This window comes from Pseudonaja textilis, chromosome 3 (assembly GCF_049901715.1).
Source record: "Pseudonaja textilis isolate UNSWEBS1 chromosome 3, rPseTex1.2, whole genome shotgun sequence".
NCBI lineage: Eukaryota > Metazoa > Chordata > Lepidosauria > Squamata > Elapidae > Pseudonaja > Pseudonaja textilis.
In genome coordinates this window covers 143,992,591-144,008,279 of record NC_141992.1, presented here as the reverse complement: position 1 = coordinate 144,008,279, position 15,689 = coordinate 143,992,591, and the positions used below count along the sequence as shown (strand labels likewise).

The 15,689-nt window shown below is 36.5% G+C and overlaps 1 protein-coding gene across 1 annotated transcript in view; it reads left to right on the top strand.

The window, feature by feature from the left end:
• ZNF407 (zinc finger protein 407) overlaps window positions 1–15,689 on the top strand; it is a 354,338-nt gene that overhangs the window by 216,508 nt on the left and 122,141 nt on the right. The window contains exons 5-6 of the mRNA XM_026699460.2: window positions 1,237–1,403; window positions 6,761–6,844. Coding sequence (XP_026555245.1) covers window positions 1,237–1,403; window positions 6,761–6,844 — 251 coding nt within the window. The remainder of the gene's footprint in view (window positions 1–1,236; window positions 1,404–6,760; window positions 6,845–15,689) is intronic.

Here is a 15,689-nt window from a genome sequence, read left to right as displayed (position 1 = left end):
GACTGAGAATCTCCATAGACAAATACCAATGCTAGTTTTTTGTGTGTTGCATTTGCCACTAACATAGCCCCAGGTTCAGTTTAATATGTTTGTTTGCTTTTTTGTTGGCTTGCTTGCTTTAAAAAAAAACCTCTTCAAGGAAGTATCTTGGGCTTTGTTTACATTAAAGAGTAGTTCACACCCTACCAATGCCTCGAAACCCTTTTAGATGAGCTAGAACAGGAGTGTCAAACTCACAACCTGTGGGCTGGATGTGTCACGTGCTGGCCCTGCCCCCGCCTGGTTTAGCAAAGGGGGAAAAAGCCTGATACATCACATGTCGACACTGTGACGACTCAAGTTTGACACCCCTGAGTTAGATAGTTTTACCGTAATTAAGTGATGCTAATACCCTCTAGGAATGTAGCTTTTCCTATTAAAGCTCTGTGGTAGAAGTGCAGCCCACTCACGGAAACACTCAACTGGACTTGAGCATTGGAACAAATATATCTCCCCCTCCTCCAAACAGCCTCCTTCCTCCTTCCCTTTGCTTGAGCGAACTTTGATCATTAAACCTCTTGCACCTTGTAACTATGAGCAAGACTACTTTTGGTATGGTTTTATTCCTTAATTGAGGATATGTTTTAAACAGTAAACCACTTCCAGTTTAGCCTTTCGAGATTGTTTTCAAGAAGGGCCTGAACCTTTCAAGAAATGCCGGCAGACCTTTTGCTACCCCCTTGAAGATTTACTGGGAGAAGGGAGAGAGCAGGGGGGAGTGCTTTTCTGTTTACTATGGTAACAGGGTTATTACAAGTAGTATTTCACCTCCCCACTGCAGTAACAGCAGCCTGGTATGGAGCAGTGTGATTGTCTGAGTAGTTTAGTATGGATAGCTTTTCATTTAGCCTTTGCTCTGACAGCCCATGCTCGGATAAGTGGTGTAGGCCTGTACAGGTGAAATCTATTCTCACATTTGCCTCAGGGGTGAGTGGACTGTAACAGAATTTTTCAAACCCGTTGGGCCCAACCGCAAAGCAGAGAATAAATGGCTGAAGTGCCAAGTCTCGACAGAAAAATCAATGCCTGGTTATACAGACATGACAGACCAGGTCTGCAATTCTCTTCATGAAAGTCTGTGCATTTAGCACAATTTGAGTTTAAAACATGCTTTTGTGTGTGTGTGTGTCAGTTTGGGGGTGTTGCATACATGTGGTTAATTCTTCTCCCCCTTCTTGATTTTCTCCTTGTACACAGGAAATTTACCTGCCCCTTGTGCAATCGAAGTTTCACAGAGAAGTGGGCCATGAACAATCATATGAAACTTCACACAGGAGAGAAGCCCTATAAGTGCACATGGCCGACTTGCCATTATTCCTTTCTCACCGCATCAGCCATGAAAGATCACTATCGGACTCATACAGGTTTGGTTATGCTTTTTTTCCTTCCTTGAAATGGGTGGGGAAGAGGCTACACATGGCTGGTATTGGAAGTAAAAATAAGGCTAGGGTTCAAGATATGTCTTTTACTCTGGAATCGTTAAGACATAGTTGCTACTCTTGGATATATACAATCGGGTTCTGCTCTGTAACATCTCTACAATTCCCCAATGATGGAAGTGTGAACAGAAAGAAAGTTCTAACTGTTAGGTTTCCCAGGGTATATCTGTACCTTTTCAATGGCTGGAAATTTAAACACTAACCTTGTACTGAACTACAATTCATAGAATTCTTGGTCATAATTACTATTCCTTGCTGACTGAAAAATTAGGGATTACTAGAAGTTCAATACTTCTCCATGTCAGAGAGCTGTTTAGATTTTTTTTATTTCGGTAGTCCTATTTTTTTAATCCAAGGTCCTATGCTGTGAAATCATATTTAAAATAAAATAGGTTTGCTTTGATGATATTTTGTTAGGAGACAAAGCTACTTATGGTGTATATTATAATGCTAATATTAATGTAATAATGCTACTATTATAATAAATAAATATCTTCAGTCATTAACACCACAGTGAGTAAGATCTATTTCATTTAAAAGTGCAGGTGCCTGCATCTAGAAATGCAATGATTTCATCATGCAACTAAGTTGATTCAAAAGGCTGAGTTACACAATCATTATGTATGCTGTTGATTAGTGAAATCTAGCTTTGATACAAATATGTATCAAATTAAAAAGAGAAAATATTGTTTAAACTGGTGGACCTTTTGGAACTAAGTAATACCAAATGCCGCTGGAAAATGATTACTTGTCCTGCATGTTAATTTTCATTCTATATTAGCTTTTACTGTAATGAGTAAAGCAGAGATATATGTTATATTTAAACAAATGAATAAATATACAAAGGACAGACTGCAGTAAGGAAAATGAGCTAAATCTTTCTATATGAACCAGCTGTAACTGAAATATTATTCATTATTTGATACCAGCTGCTTCCAAGAATGCTGAGGCTGCATTCATTTTAAAGCAATAGGGTTAAAGTTTAAATTAATGCCTTAATAAAAATCAGATTAATATAACAAAAGATGCAGAGTTCACTACAGCAGGAAAAAATAATAGCTGTATCTTTGCTTTAAACTTACTAGAACAAAGATTCCAGTGAAGATCTTAAAAGTCTTTAATAGTAACCCAAAATAATATTAGTCACATAAACATTTCTAATTTAGCCTGATACTTTAAGGAGAATATTAGAATTGTGCTGTAACCTGCAATATAATGAGATAAGGAAAACACAGAAAGGCACCTGAGATTATAGCAGTAACATGTTGAAACTGTAAGATAGGAGACAAATGATCTTAAAATCAAAATTCTCTAGGCATATTGTGAGAAGATGAAACAGTGTTTCATTAAATTAAAAAAAAAAATCCTGAAAAGATTTTACAATTTTCTGAAAATGAAATGAGTTGTTGCAAGAAATTACAGGTTAAAAGTTCTTTCAAGGCAGTTTGTAGTGGAGCCTGGGCCTCCTTAGCTTCCTTGACAAGGGTGTTGACGATTTAAGGTCTCCAGCCTGCCCTGAGAGATCACTTATATCGAACAGCAGATGAAAAGCCAGTGCAGATGTAATTTATCGTCGGCGTTTCCTTCTAAAGAATAATTGTGGAGACTTGGTTAGATCAATAATATGGATTTTTGTTGTTAGGTCTTGTAGTCTGCACCATAATGAGAGATAGGGGACAGTGGCTGTTTTCTAATGGAAAATAAAGGATTGGTTTCCATGTCTTTCTACATTTGAATGCAAAGTGGCACACTTGAAACTAATTCAAGTTGTTAAGAAAAGAACCGTTTTCTATTACATTCCAGATATCATATAAACATGGCATGTTAGATCAGCTCCCTGTACCCCAAGTGATATATTGCTTCTTAGATCTATCTCAAAGTCTAAAGGTTGTAATTCCTGGAAGAAGAATGAATGTTTGCTAATGTATGGTTAAAGTGAAATCATATGCAGTGTGTCCTCTGACATACATAAATGCAGGTAGGATTACGTCTAATAACTGCTAGGCTTATATACATGCCTATATCCAAACTAGCAAACTTTCAGTAGCATCCAAGCAAAACTAACTCTGAAGCACAAAGGAAATAATGGAAAATAAAATAAAATGACTACTGTACTATGTGATTACTTTCCCCACCCACCCACAAATTTATTTATTTATGTGCCTGGAATGAATAATAGAAAAATAGTAAATGCCATCACATTTCTTGAAATTCTTGAAAGCCCAGTAAAATTCTTTCTTCCTCTCAGTCAATCAAGACAATTCTAAGGGGCTCGCCTTTGAATTAAAACTATAGCATGTGTGATATATAAAGAACATAGGAAGGTGGCATACTAAGTACAGTTTTGTTTGGATTCCTGATAGTATATTAAATACATTTTGTTCATTCACGGCTGATAGTAGAGAACCAAGATAAAATTTCATGTGTCCTTGCTTGTTAAAAGAAGCAAATGCTACTTCAATCAGACCTCCCCATCCTAAAAAGAAAAGAAATCCTTGTATAACTGAACTGCAGTTCAGAATCAAGTCTGTGTCTTAATTGTAATTATTGTCTAGATAGTTCACAGGATTTGTGTTTCTATCTGAGTAGTACTGAATTATATTCCTACGTTTGTGTTTTTATCTTTCTTTCTATTTGGTATTGTGGTGAACTCAAATGGTAGAAAAAAAATCAGAAAAAATAGGCATTTCCCAAGGATATTTTTTCCGGGAGGGTCTTTTGACTTTTACTTCAGTATTAATAAATTGAAAAATGGCTTGCTTGTAGTTGAGGTTTCTGGAAATAAAAGTTTCAGTTTTCAATGTTCTTATTTGTGTATTTTGTTTTGGTAAAAACTATGGGTTTTTTTTAAACCAGCCCTAGAAATATTACCTGCCCTGCCTAACTGAGCCAAATTTCAGCACATTCATGGAAAACATTTATAAGGATGTGATAGTAAACAACCAGCTCTGACTATATGCACTGGAGAGGACAATCATCTTAAAAGAATGGCTTATATGGGATGATTTGTTTCTCCGTTTTGTTTTCTTATGTATGTAAATCGATAAATATTTTGTTCATTAAAATTCTGTTCTTGATATTTCTGTTATCAACAAAGCTTTCTTGGATGGTTAGTTTTTCAAAGTGCAGCAAATTCCGCCATCCCATTGCAACCTGTTAATGCTGCTGAGATGCAACAGGGATTGAAGAGAAGTCACGGAGCTTCATGACGGAAAGGTGGGGGAAAGAAGCAAGAAATAGCAAATCTGAGAGCCCTCCTGATTCTAAACAGATGCCTGCCTAATATAGCATTTATAGCTCATGTATCGGACAGCCAGTTAACCTCAAGAATCTCATAAACAAGACACAAAGACAGCATTTCTCACCATTGTGGTGGGCCCAGCAACTGATTATTCAGAAGCGAACTGTTTTCACAGTCTAACTCTTAGCTACGAGGAATATACCCTTTGATGTAGTTAGCCTTCAAAGTGGAGAGGGAAGTCACAGTATTTAGTGGTCTAGGAATCGGGACTGATTTAGAGATACAGTAGAGGGCTTAAATAAAAAAACCTGCAAAGTATGTTGAAATATGAAATTAGTAGAAATATTAAATTTGTTTGGGGCAAGATTCTGGGAGCAATAGAACTGGACAGAATGGGCACTTGGTCTGAAGGATGGGAAGGCTAAAATTGTGGTGAAAAGGTGGCATAATGGTCACCCTTAACTGACAGTGTCTTTCAAGCCAGTATTACCTGCCGTGCCTCTAAGTCTTGAAGATAAATATCAGCTAATGGAAATGGCAATATACTATATATACATACATGCATGCATACATACATACATGCTTAACCTGATGTAGATAATGTACTTTCATAAAGAACATGAGAACGGATGCCTATTTTAATAAAACCAATAGGAATTCGGAAACAAGCCTCTTAATTCCCATGCTGTAAATCCTCCTTCCCTGTATAAAAGCCATTCTTCCATTTATTTGAAATACTTTCCCAGTTCCTTTAATTCCCTTCCATTGGTGTATGGGTGGGAGGGTACAATTTGTCTCCAAATGAGCTAAATGACTCGTTTGTGTGTTAACGCTGTTTAATGCTGTTTTATAATTTCACTGGCTCTCTCCAAGGTTTGCATTATTATTCTATAATACCATTCTTCGTTGGCCTTGTGGGATGAATCTGCTTCACATGCCTGGGCTTTACTGACTAAAAATGCTACTGCGGAATGATATACTGCATTTATAAGCTGCAAAAGGCAAAATTTTATATGGAATAAAAATATTTTATAAGTGCATATTTACACACTTTTAACAAGTAGCAATCTTGCCAAAACTATCTTTTAATGGTTTTTGAGGCTTAAAATAAGGACAAACCTTTAATATGAATAATGTAAGTACTATTTCAATTTCTGAAGTAATCCCTAGACTTGTTTTTTTTTCTACCCTTTATTATGAAATTTTTAGAATCATAAACAGCACTTAGCTGCCATTGGTACAAAATAATATAAGCTTTTATTGTTGCCTATTTTCTTTTCAGGAAAAATACAAATTAATTTGTATAAATTACTGGGAGGTTTTTTGAAGAAGAATGTGATTAAGTCAGTTAAAATTTGTTCAACGTATTTCTTTTGTAAAGCTAAATATGCATGTATGTATGTATGTGTGTATGTGTGTGTGTGTGTGTGTGTTTTCTTAAGTTTTCGCGGGTACTTACATGTATGGTATTCAGCTTTGTTCGGGTATTTATAATGACGTGGGAAAATACCCGAACAAAGCTGAATACCATATATATATATATATATATATATATATATATATATATATATATATATATATATATATATAAATAAATAAATAAAATTTTAAGGAGATATGGCACACACAATCACACTCACATATATGCTGAATAACTGTGTATTAGCATTTCTAGGCAGCCTTTCTAAAGCACAGAAAGGCCAGATGTATTGGAATTGTAAAAAATCAGGATATGCATAAAAACTGTTCAAGTGCATAAAGCAGCCCCATCTGGAAGACATCTAACAGAAATGAAGTTGTACAAAACCATTCCATTGATAATAAAGCTAATTTTTATGGGTCTGACAAGTATGTAATTATGTTCAGTGGTGCTTTTCAGATTTTATCACAGTCAATAAACCGCAGTGGTAATTTCATTCCCATTTGACATATTTACATGGAAACATTTGATTGGAGGAATTAGTAACCCTGAAAGCCTTGATAGATATGTTTTAATGATCTGTGACCTCTGCAGTCCCTCATCTGTTTATTATTGCAACAGGCGAGAAGTCATTCCTGTGTGACCTTTGTGGCTTTGCTGGTGGGACACGTCATGCCCTCACCAAACATCGGAGGCAGCATACAGGTCAGTTAAACTCTTTTTATCCTTCAGTATGTTCTCTGCTGCAGAGAACTGTCATCCAGGATGCAGAATAAAAAAAAAATCATATATAGCACATTACAATCCAAGGGATGTATCCCTTGACTGCTTATTTTGCCTTTACAAATTGATATTTTGATATGCTTAGCATCTATATTGAATGTTTTTTAAGGAACGTGCTGTTTTTCCTTAAAAAATGAGGTATCTTAAAAGTAGATGTCTCTGTAATTCATGACCTGACTATGAGAAATTTGAGGTGCTTAGGTGGAACATTTTCTCCTGAGTCATTCTTTTGAGTCACATAGGATACCAGGTATGTTGCATAGAATATCCAGTGGTTCATATTTAACTAAGTCATACAAGCACTAAAATTCAGGTTATGTTAATGTATTCTGAGAGTGGCTTCTAATCTAGAGGACTGAAGTAGTTCCATATGTAATACCATTTTTTTAAAGGATTCCAGGAAGTTATAGCTGGTTATTTTAACTTCTTACTGAATAAATTGGTAGAAAGATGGAATTGTTGTTAAAGATAGAAGTGCCACAAATGTAGAAGGACAGATCTTGCTGACTCAGCATAGCTTCTGTAGAGAGAAGTTTTGCCTCAGTAATCTTTTATAGATCTTTTGGAATGTCAGCAAGCTGGTTTGTAAGGCTGATTTGGTTGACATTGTTTACTTGGACTCTTTTTAAATTAAAAAAAACCCTTGACAAAGACCTGCACCAGAGATATTTGAGCCATATCTGAAATAATGAGAGAAAATGATGAAGCCTTTTATGAACCAATAACTAGTTAAATGATGGAAAGCAGAGAGTAGAAACAAAAGAATTGTTTCACAAAAGGAGAGTATAAACTGGTTCCACACTTAAAATTTATTCTTAAATTATTAGGAAGAACAGTGATGGATTTGCTTTGTTTGCAATACCAATTTATCTTAGGAAGCAAAACTAAAAAAGAAAGTGGTGAAGAGCTCTTGAAGGATCTCTGAAACTGGAGAAACAGAAAGAAAATAGTATTCTGTAGAAGCAGCTGTAAAATTGCTTATAAAGGCAAAATATCCTCTCTTCACTGATGTTCTGATGGAGTTTCATTAGATGCAGTTGACCAAAAATGATGTTGGATTGTGATGAAACTATTGAGTTGGTTGAAAATCAAGGGGTGAATCTTTGAAAAGAATAATAATTTTAAAAATTCAATTTGTTAAAGAATTTATAAAATTATAGTTACTGCATATAATTGAAGTTCTGCAAAAAATTTTGATCATTCATCTCAAAGAAGGTAGTGTAAAGTTGGAAAGGATACAGTCAAGAAGCTAGAATAAATCTACTGTTAAGAAAGAATGCAATCTTTATGTCATTTTAGCTTAAAAAGAACATACCAGGATATATACAAATATTGTCTTGCATTAAAAAAAATAGACGGAGTAGAATCTTGGATCACGGGCAGGATATGAACAACACAGAGAAGGAAATGAATGACGCATAAAGGAAAGAAGATCATAGTTCTCTGACTTCTAAACTCTTTAGAACATGAGTCCTGCTTATGTAGTTATTATAAAAATTATAACTGTGGAAGCTGATATTATGTAATGAAGGTTATTTATCTTATGGAGGGTTGCAAATTTTCTTATCAATCTTGAGAGGTCCAACTAAAATGTAGGATTCTTTTTCATCTTCATGCTTATACAGGTAGTCCTCAATGTACGACCACAGTTGAGCCCAACATTTATGTTGCTAAGTGAGAAATTAGGATTAGGGTTAGAAATTAGAAATTAAGTTAGGGTTAGGGTTATCACATTAAACGAGGAAAACCTACGCACCAATTCCACCCGCACTTTCTACAATTTTGTAAACAACAAACTAAAAGACCCAAGGTCCATCCCACCCCTGAAAGGACCTGATGGTAAGGACTGCAACAACAACACCATTAAAGCCAACCTCTTTAACACATTCTTTGGCTCAGTATTTGTAAACAACAATGGATCATGCCCAGTATTTCCTAGTTGAACCAGACAACTACAATGATCTAATACATATAGATTTTACAGAAGACAATATTGAAAAAGCACTATGCAATCTAAAACCATCTCTATCTATTGGACTGGACGGAATATGTGCCTACTTCTTAAAAAAGCTATCCACTGCCATATCCGAACCTCTAAGCATGATATTTGAAAAATCTTTCAGGACCAGCTCCTTGCCTAACCTATGATCACAAGCCATGGTCATCCCCATCTTCAAAAAGGGAGAGTCCAGCCCAGCCTAGTTGAAAATTACAGACCAATCTTTTTATGCTGCATCACCTGTAAAGTCATGGAATCAATTTATTAACCAATCCATTATCCTACTCTCTTAATAAACAATTTGGTTTCAGAAAAATACTATCCTGTAATCTGCAATCCTTACACTGAAAAAACATATGGACTACACAACTCGATCAGGGCAAAGCAATAGATGCAATCTACATAGACTTCTGTAAAGCCTTTGATGGTACATGACAAACTACTACTAAAACTAAAATCTTACGGTATCTCTGGACAACTGCATAACTGGATAGAAGCATTCCTGTCAAACAGACAACAAATGGTCAAAATTGGGAGTGTCCTATCAAATTCTGTACCTCTCAACAGTGGTGTTCCCCAAGGCAGTGTTCTAGGACCAACTCTCTTCGTACTCTACATAAATGACCTCTGTGATCACATAAAGAGCAACTGCGTACTCTTCGCTGATGATGTAAAGCTATTCAACACCACCGACAATACTGCTACCCTACAAAAAGACCTTGACTATGTATCAGAATGGTCAAACAAATGGCAACTTCATATCTCAACAAATAAATGCTCTGTCTTACATATCGGCAAAAAATATCAGAAAATAAAATACAAGCTGAATAGTCAAGACCTTGTTGATGAACCAAACTCTGTCAAGGACCTTGGAGTACTCATCTCTAATGATCTAAGTGCTAAAGCCCACTGTAACTACATAGCCAAAAAATCATGAAGAGTTGTTAACCTAATTCTACATAGCTTTTTCTCTGGTAATATCACACTACTAACTAGAGCATACAAAACATTTGCTAGACCAATACTTGAATATAGCTCATCAGTTTGGAACACATATTACGTATCTGATATTAACACAGTTGAGAAAGTCCAGAAATATTTCACAAGAAGAATTCTCTACTCCTCTACTCATTGCAGAATATCTTATGCCACCAGGCTTGAAATTCTAGACCTAGAAAAATCTAGAACTACTCCGTCTTTGGTCCGATCTAAGTATAGTATATAAAATCATACATTGAAATGTCCTACCTGTCCATGAATACTTCAGCTTCAACCATAACAATACAAGAGCACACAATAGATACAAACTCAAGGTTAATCACACCAAACTTGATTGCAGGAAATACAACTTCAGCAACAGAGTGGTCAATTTCTACTCTACCTGACTCTGTGGTTTCTTCCCCAAACCCCAAAAACTTTAACCTTAGACTGTCTACAATTGACTTCGCCCCTTTCCTAAGAGGTCTGTAGGGGGCATGCATAAGTGTATCAACGTGCCTACTGTACCTGTCCTATTGTTTCTTTTATTTTTCTTATATATTTAATTTTTCTTCCATTTCATATATTCATAACTGTTAGGGATATACCCTAGCAAGATCTGCAGGGCAGTCAGGCAGGCAGGCAAAATACGTGAGATAAACGTTTTTTGTAGCTTACACTCAGTAAACCAGACACACAGTGCCAATTAAATAGTTTTATTCCAGCAAGAGTTAAAGCATAGTCAAAACAGTCCATATATCATTCACTTAGTTCAGTCCGTCCAGGGATTATTCAGTTGCAAATTCCAGTGTCGAAAAAGAGAGGTCAGTACACTTACAAATATCAGTCCGGTGATTTATCTCCTCGCAGTAGAGAGATATGAAAGAACTCAAAAACTCCTCTCTTCCTTATCAGCAACTCTTCAGTAGGGGAAAAAACGCAGCTAACAAACCATCAATGTAATCCAATCCAGTAATTGCCAGGGAATCGTCAGCAATCAATCAGGTTGTCTTGCTCCCTCTTATGGTGGTTTCACACCACACCCAAAATTACATGCTTTACATTTAAAGTGACACACACTTAAACTAACAATCATAGCTTATATATATTATTTTACCCAAACTACGTTAGGTGACTTATGTTATACCTAACAATAACTACAGTATGTTTATACTTATACCTATTATCTTGTAAGCGATTGACAAATCAAATAAATCAAATCAAATCAAATTTGTTAAGTGAGTTTTGCACCATTTTATGACTTTTCTTGCCACATTTGTTAAGTGAATCACTGCAGTTATTAAATTAGTAACATGGCTGTGAAATAAACCTGATTTCCCCATTTACTTTGCTTGTCAGAAGGTCACAAAATGGAATCACATGATCCCGGGACACTGCAACTATCATAAATGTGAGTCAGTTGTCAAGCACCCAAATGTAAATCATGTGATCATGGGGATGTTGCAACGGTCATGTGTGAAAAATGGTCATGAGTCACTTTTTCAGTGCTTGTAACTCTGAAGGGTCACTAAGCGAACTGTTGTAAGTTGAAGACTACCTGTACTCTGAATGGTGAAAATGAGTTTTAATGGTAAAAACATTCCATAATTTACAGGTTTTTGTCAGTTAGATTTTGGTATATGTATGTATATGTCTATGATTTTTTGCATATATCCATTTATTTGCTCAATAATGGAAACCTTGCATTTGTTACTGCAAGGAATTGTAATATATGTATGAATGCAGTATTTTCCTTCTTTAAGCACACTATTTAGATAGCTGGTAAATGTAGCGGCAACCTGGTTTGTCAAGTCAGATCTTTTTCACATCACTTGAGAAGAGGTATGAATGTTTGAATTTAGCCTTTTGATTAATGTTGTGTTTAAGATGACTTGAAAATTCTTTCACTGATGCTATGGTTATCATGTACTTCTCATGCACAGTTATTGCAGTAATCCAGTAATGGACATGCATGTCTGAATCGGTGTTCACTCATACTATGTATCAAAATGTTAACAATAGGGAGCCATTTTTATACATCCGTCTATAGTGTAGAGAAATAGGAATATATGTACTGGAGCTCCATGTCTAATTTGCATTGCTTGCCAATGCATAATTACCATAATTTAATAAAATTTGCATGTTGTTGTGTAAATTGTGTTGTTCTCTGTGCCACCTCTATTGTGAAATTAGAAATGGCAGTTCTTAGATGCTTTCTAGATTATCGTTGGCTGACAGAGATAACTGCTTTTATTTGGACTTCAACTATAAAATGTTAAAAAATATATGTACCGGCAGATAAAGGTCAGTTTCTTGGCAGGCTGTGAAATGTGATAAAGTTTTTCAGTTAGCTGGATTGACAAAAAGCCCTTGTATTATTAACCTCAGTTGTTCAAATTATGGATAAGCCTTTTGAAACTATGAGATATAGAAATCATGAGATTGGAAGACACAATGAATGGGGTATATATTAAACCTAGCCTCTTTCTGAAACTCATGTCATGCAGCTGCCATTTGTACAGTTTTGTTTTTCGGTTTGCAAGCTAGAAAGGCCATTGTTATTAAAATCCAATTTTCCCACTTTGGGAAATTTTCCAATAATTGTAATACTGGGAAAAGAATGGTTAATGAGATTCTAGATTTTTTACAGCCTGCAGTTCCTCCCGCCCTACATTTGAAGGATGTTCCACACATTATAATTTCTGTACAGAAGTAAAATGACTTGTATACTGTATAACAAAATGTTTTGTGTCTCATAGATACCTACCATGAATAATAATCATTCTTGTGGCTATTACCCTGTATGTACAGTCAGTTAAAAGAAGTCTGTTGATTGGACGAATGCACCAGTGGATGATACACAGAATAAACTAGACAAGTGTTTCAAACTATTCTTCCCTCAGTGCAGCAATGATCTTAATTCTCTTCTAATGTACATATATTCTTCTCATAGTATCAGATTAAAGAATATATTATTCATAATGATAGTCATATTCGCTCACTTTTACAGTATTCTATTTTATTTTGAATTTTGAACAGCCAAACTTTTCAACAAGGTTAGCCTTTTATTGAAATACTGAGTTTTTTCTGCTTTCATCTGTGTCTGCTGATAGTCCTAATCACGTATTGTTGTCTAGAACTTTAAATTAAATCCCTTGGCAAATCTGCGACGTAGTTCTGTATGCCCATATTACAAGCTGACTTATCAGTGGCCACACAGTGATTGAATTCATGTATGATACTATCCCATTATTTGCTAAATAAACCAGACGTGGTATTCAGCAGGTTCTGACCAGTTCTGTAAAACTGGTAGCAGAAATTTGGAGAACCAGCAAATCCCACCTCTGACTGGAGATTTTACAGTATCCTTCCCCTGCCATGCCCACCAAGCCACGCCCACAGAACCAGTAGTAAAAAAAATGAATCCCACCACTGAAGTAAACCATGAGTGACTTGATTCACACCACATGCTCAGTGGTTTAGCTTAGTCAATAATTCTTTACAAACCACAGTGGTTTGCTTTGCACAAGATACCAAACCAAAAATAAACTATGTTTTGGGGTTGCATAGTATGTGAAATCAGCCAAAGTCCATGGCACTGAGGGGAAATGCATCTGTTTCTTCTGGATGCAATTCATGCTGCCCCAGTTCATGTTCTATAGAGCAGTGGCCTCCAACCTTTTGGGCACCAGGGACTGGTTCCGTGCAGATAAGTTTTTCCGCAGATCGGAGGGGGCATGGTTTTGTGTGCTGCCTATATTCCGCGGAAGGGACTTCGCTTGTTTGTGCAGCCTGGTGCCAGTCTAGGACCTCTGCTATAGAGAACTTATATACAGTACTTTACATGTCCACTGGGACAATATTATTTCGTTTGCCTAAATGTGAAAATACTTCTTTCCTTCTAATTTGAATAGTTGGTTTTATAGAATGAATTGTGAATTCAGTTTGGCATTTATTTGTTTATCCCACCCTGGCAGATTATCTGAATGGAGGCATTTATAGGTTATAGATCACAGAGTCTACATCCAGCTGGCCTAGGCTTATGTTTTATGTCACAACCAGAGGCTTGTTATTACTTTGCTATTAACTCTATACTATATAGGACAGTATCTTGGAGACAGAAGGATCTGTCTTTTTGGCATTTATCTGCCTCTGTGGCACAAACAATCAAAGATGATTCTTTCGGAGAAAAATTACCCATTCCTCCTGCTTTCTTTCCCAAAAGCAGTACAATATACCTTGCACCGGATTCGGTATACTCAGGCTGATGCCATGGCTCCCCCCCCCTCACACACACCGCTTTCTTTTCCTTTTGTTTGTTGCACCCTGCTTCAGAACACCATTTTGTGTTTTGTGTTCTTTGACACAGCTGTCCTTGTACAGAGAGTACCCAGGCAAATTATAGACAGGCTTGAAGGGGATAGGTATCAAAAGTGGTCTAAATGGCTTAAATAATTCCCTGCTGCAATACAAACTGTCTAGGGAGTTGACACAAAACATCTCCTGGTTCAAGATTTACTTTTATCACCTGTCACAGACCCTTGATTCAAGGGCAAGACAGCCGATCTTCACATGCAGTTTAGGAATCTTGGCCAGCTTAATAAGCCTCCCCACTCCCCTCATCTTCCAGGCATCAGGTGAATTTATATCCACCAGAGTGCTTTTCCTGCCTGACAGATGCTTGACAATGGGGGAGGGATGACTTTGTGCTTTAAGGACTCTTTACGACTATCTCTCCAATTCTTTCATTATTATTTTTTTCATGCTTTGTATATTTTCCTTCTGCAGTGGGTTCTTGGAACTATTTAGAAGAGTAGACTTCGAAGAGTGCATTTCTGAAGATTTGGGATTTTCTTTCAGGCCTGGTCCCAAAGAGGACTGCCTGTCCTTTGCTGCCTTATACAATGTAGTTTGGGTATGGATTTTACTCAGATCGTTCACCTGAAGCAAAATCTATGTCCAAATTGGCCGTTTTGTGTGATTGCTCTTTTTTGATAAAAACGTATGTCACATATCCTTTTTACAGGGTCCAGAGGGATAACTCCCCCCCCCCCCCAATTTTAGGGTAGACCAGCAGCTGTTTAATGCACATTTTTAAATGATTGCCTCCCAAACAAAAACATTAAAAATACCTAGATCTTACCCCCATTCTCTTTAGCCTCATTACTGTTTCCAGGTGCAGCCCATTGGATTTTTTTTGCAAAAAAAAGGTTTGTTGTTTCCACTCATGATAGAAAGGGACCCATGCATCATTAAAAGCATAAACAGTACAGTTTCTAGCAAACAGATATTCATTGAATATCTGAAATTGCATACAGGTAGTCCTCGAGTTACGAATGCAATTGAGTCCAACATTTATATTGCTAAGTGAAACATTCGTTAAACGAGTTTGCCCCATTCTATGATCTTTCTTACCACATTTGTTAAGTGAATGGTTGCATTTGCTAAGTTAGTAACATGGTTGTTAAGTGAATCTGGATTCCCCATTGACTTTGCTTGTCAGGAGGTCCCAAAAGCTGACCCCAGACCCCACTGCAACTGTCACAACTGTGAACCAGTTGCCAAGCATCTGAATTTTGATTATGTGATCATAGGGATGCTGCAATGGTTGTAAGTGTGAAAAATAGTCATAAGTACCATTGTAACTTTGAACAGACACTAAGTGAACTGTTGTAAGTCGAGGACTACCTGTAGGCAATTCTTCACTACATTATAGATCAGGCAATGCAACTACAAACCCTTAAATCTAACATATTTCCCTCCAGGTGGGCCTACAAAGGGCTATACATC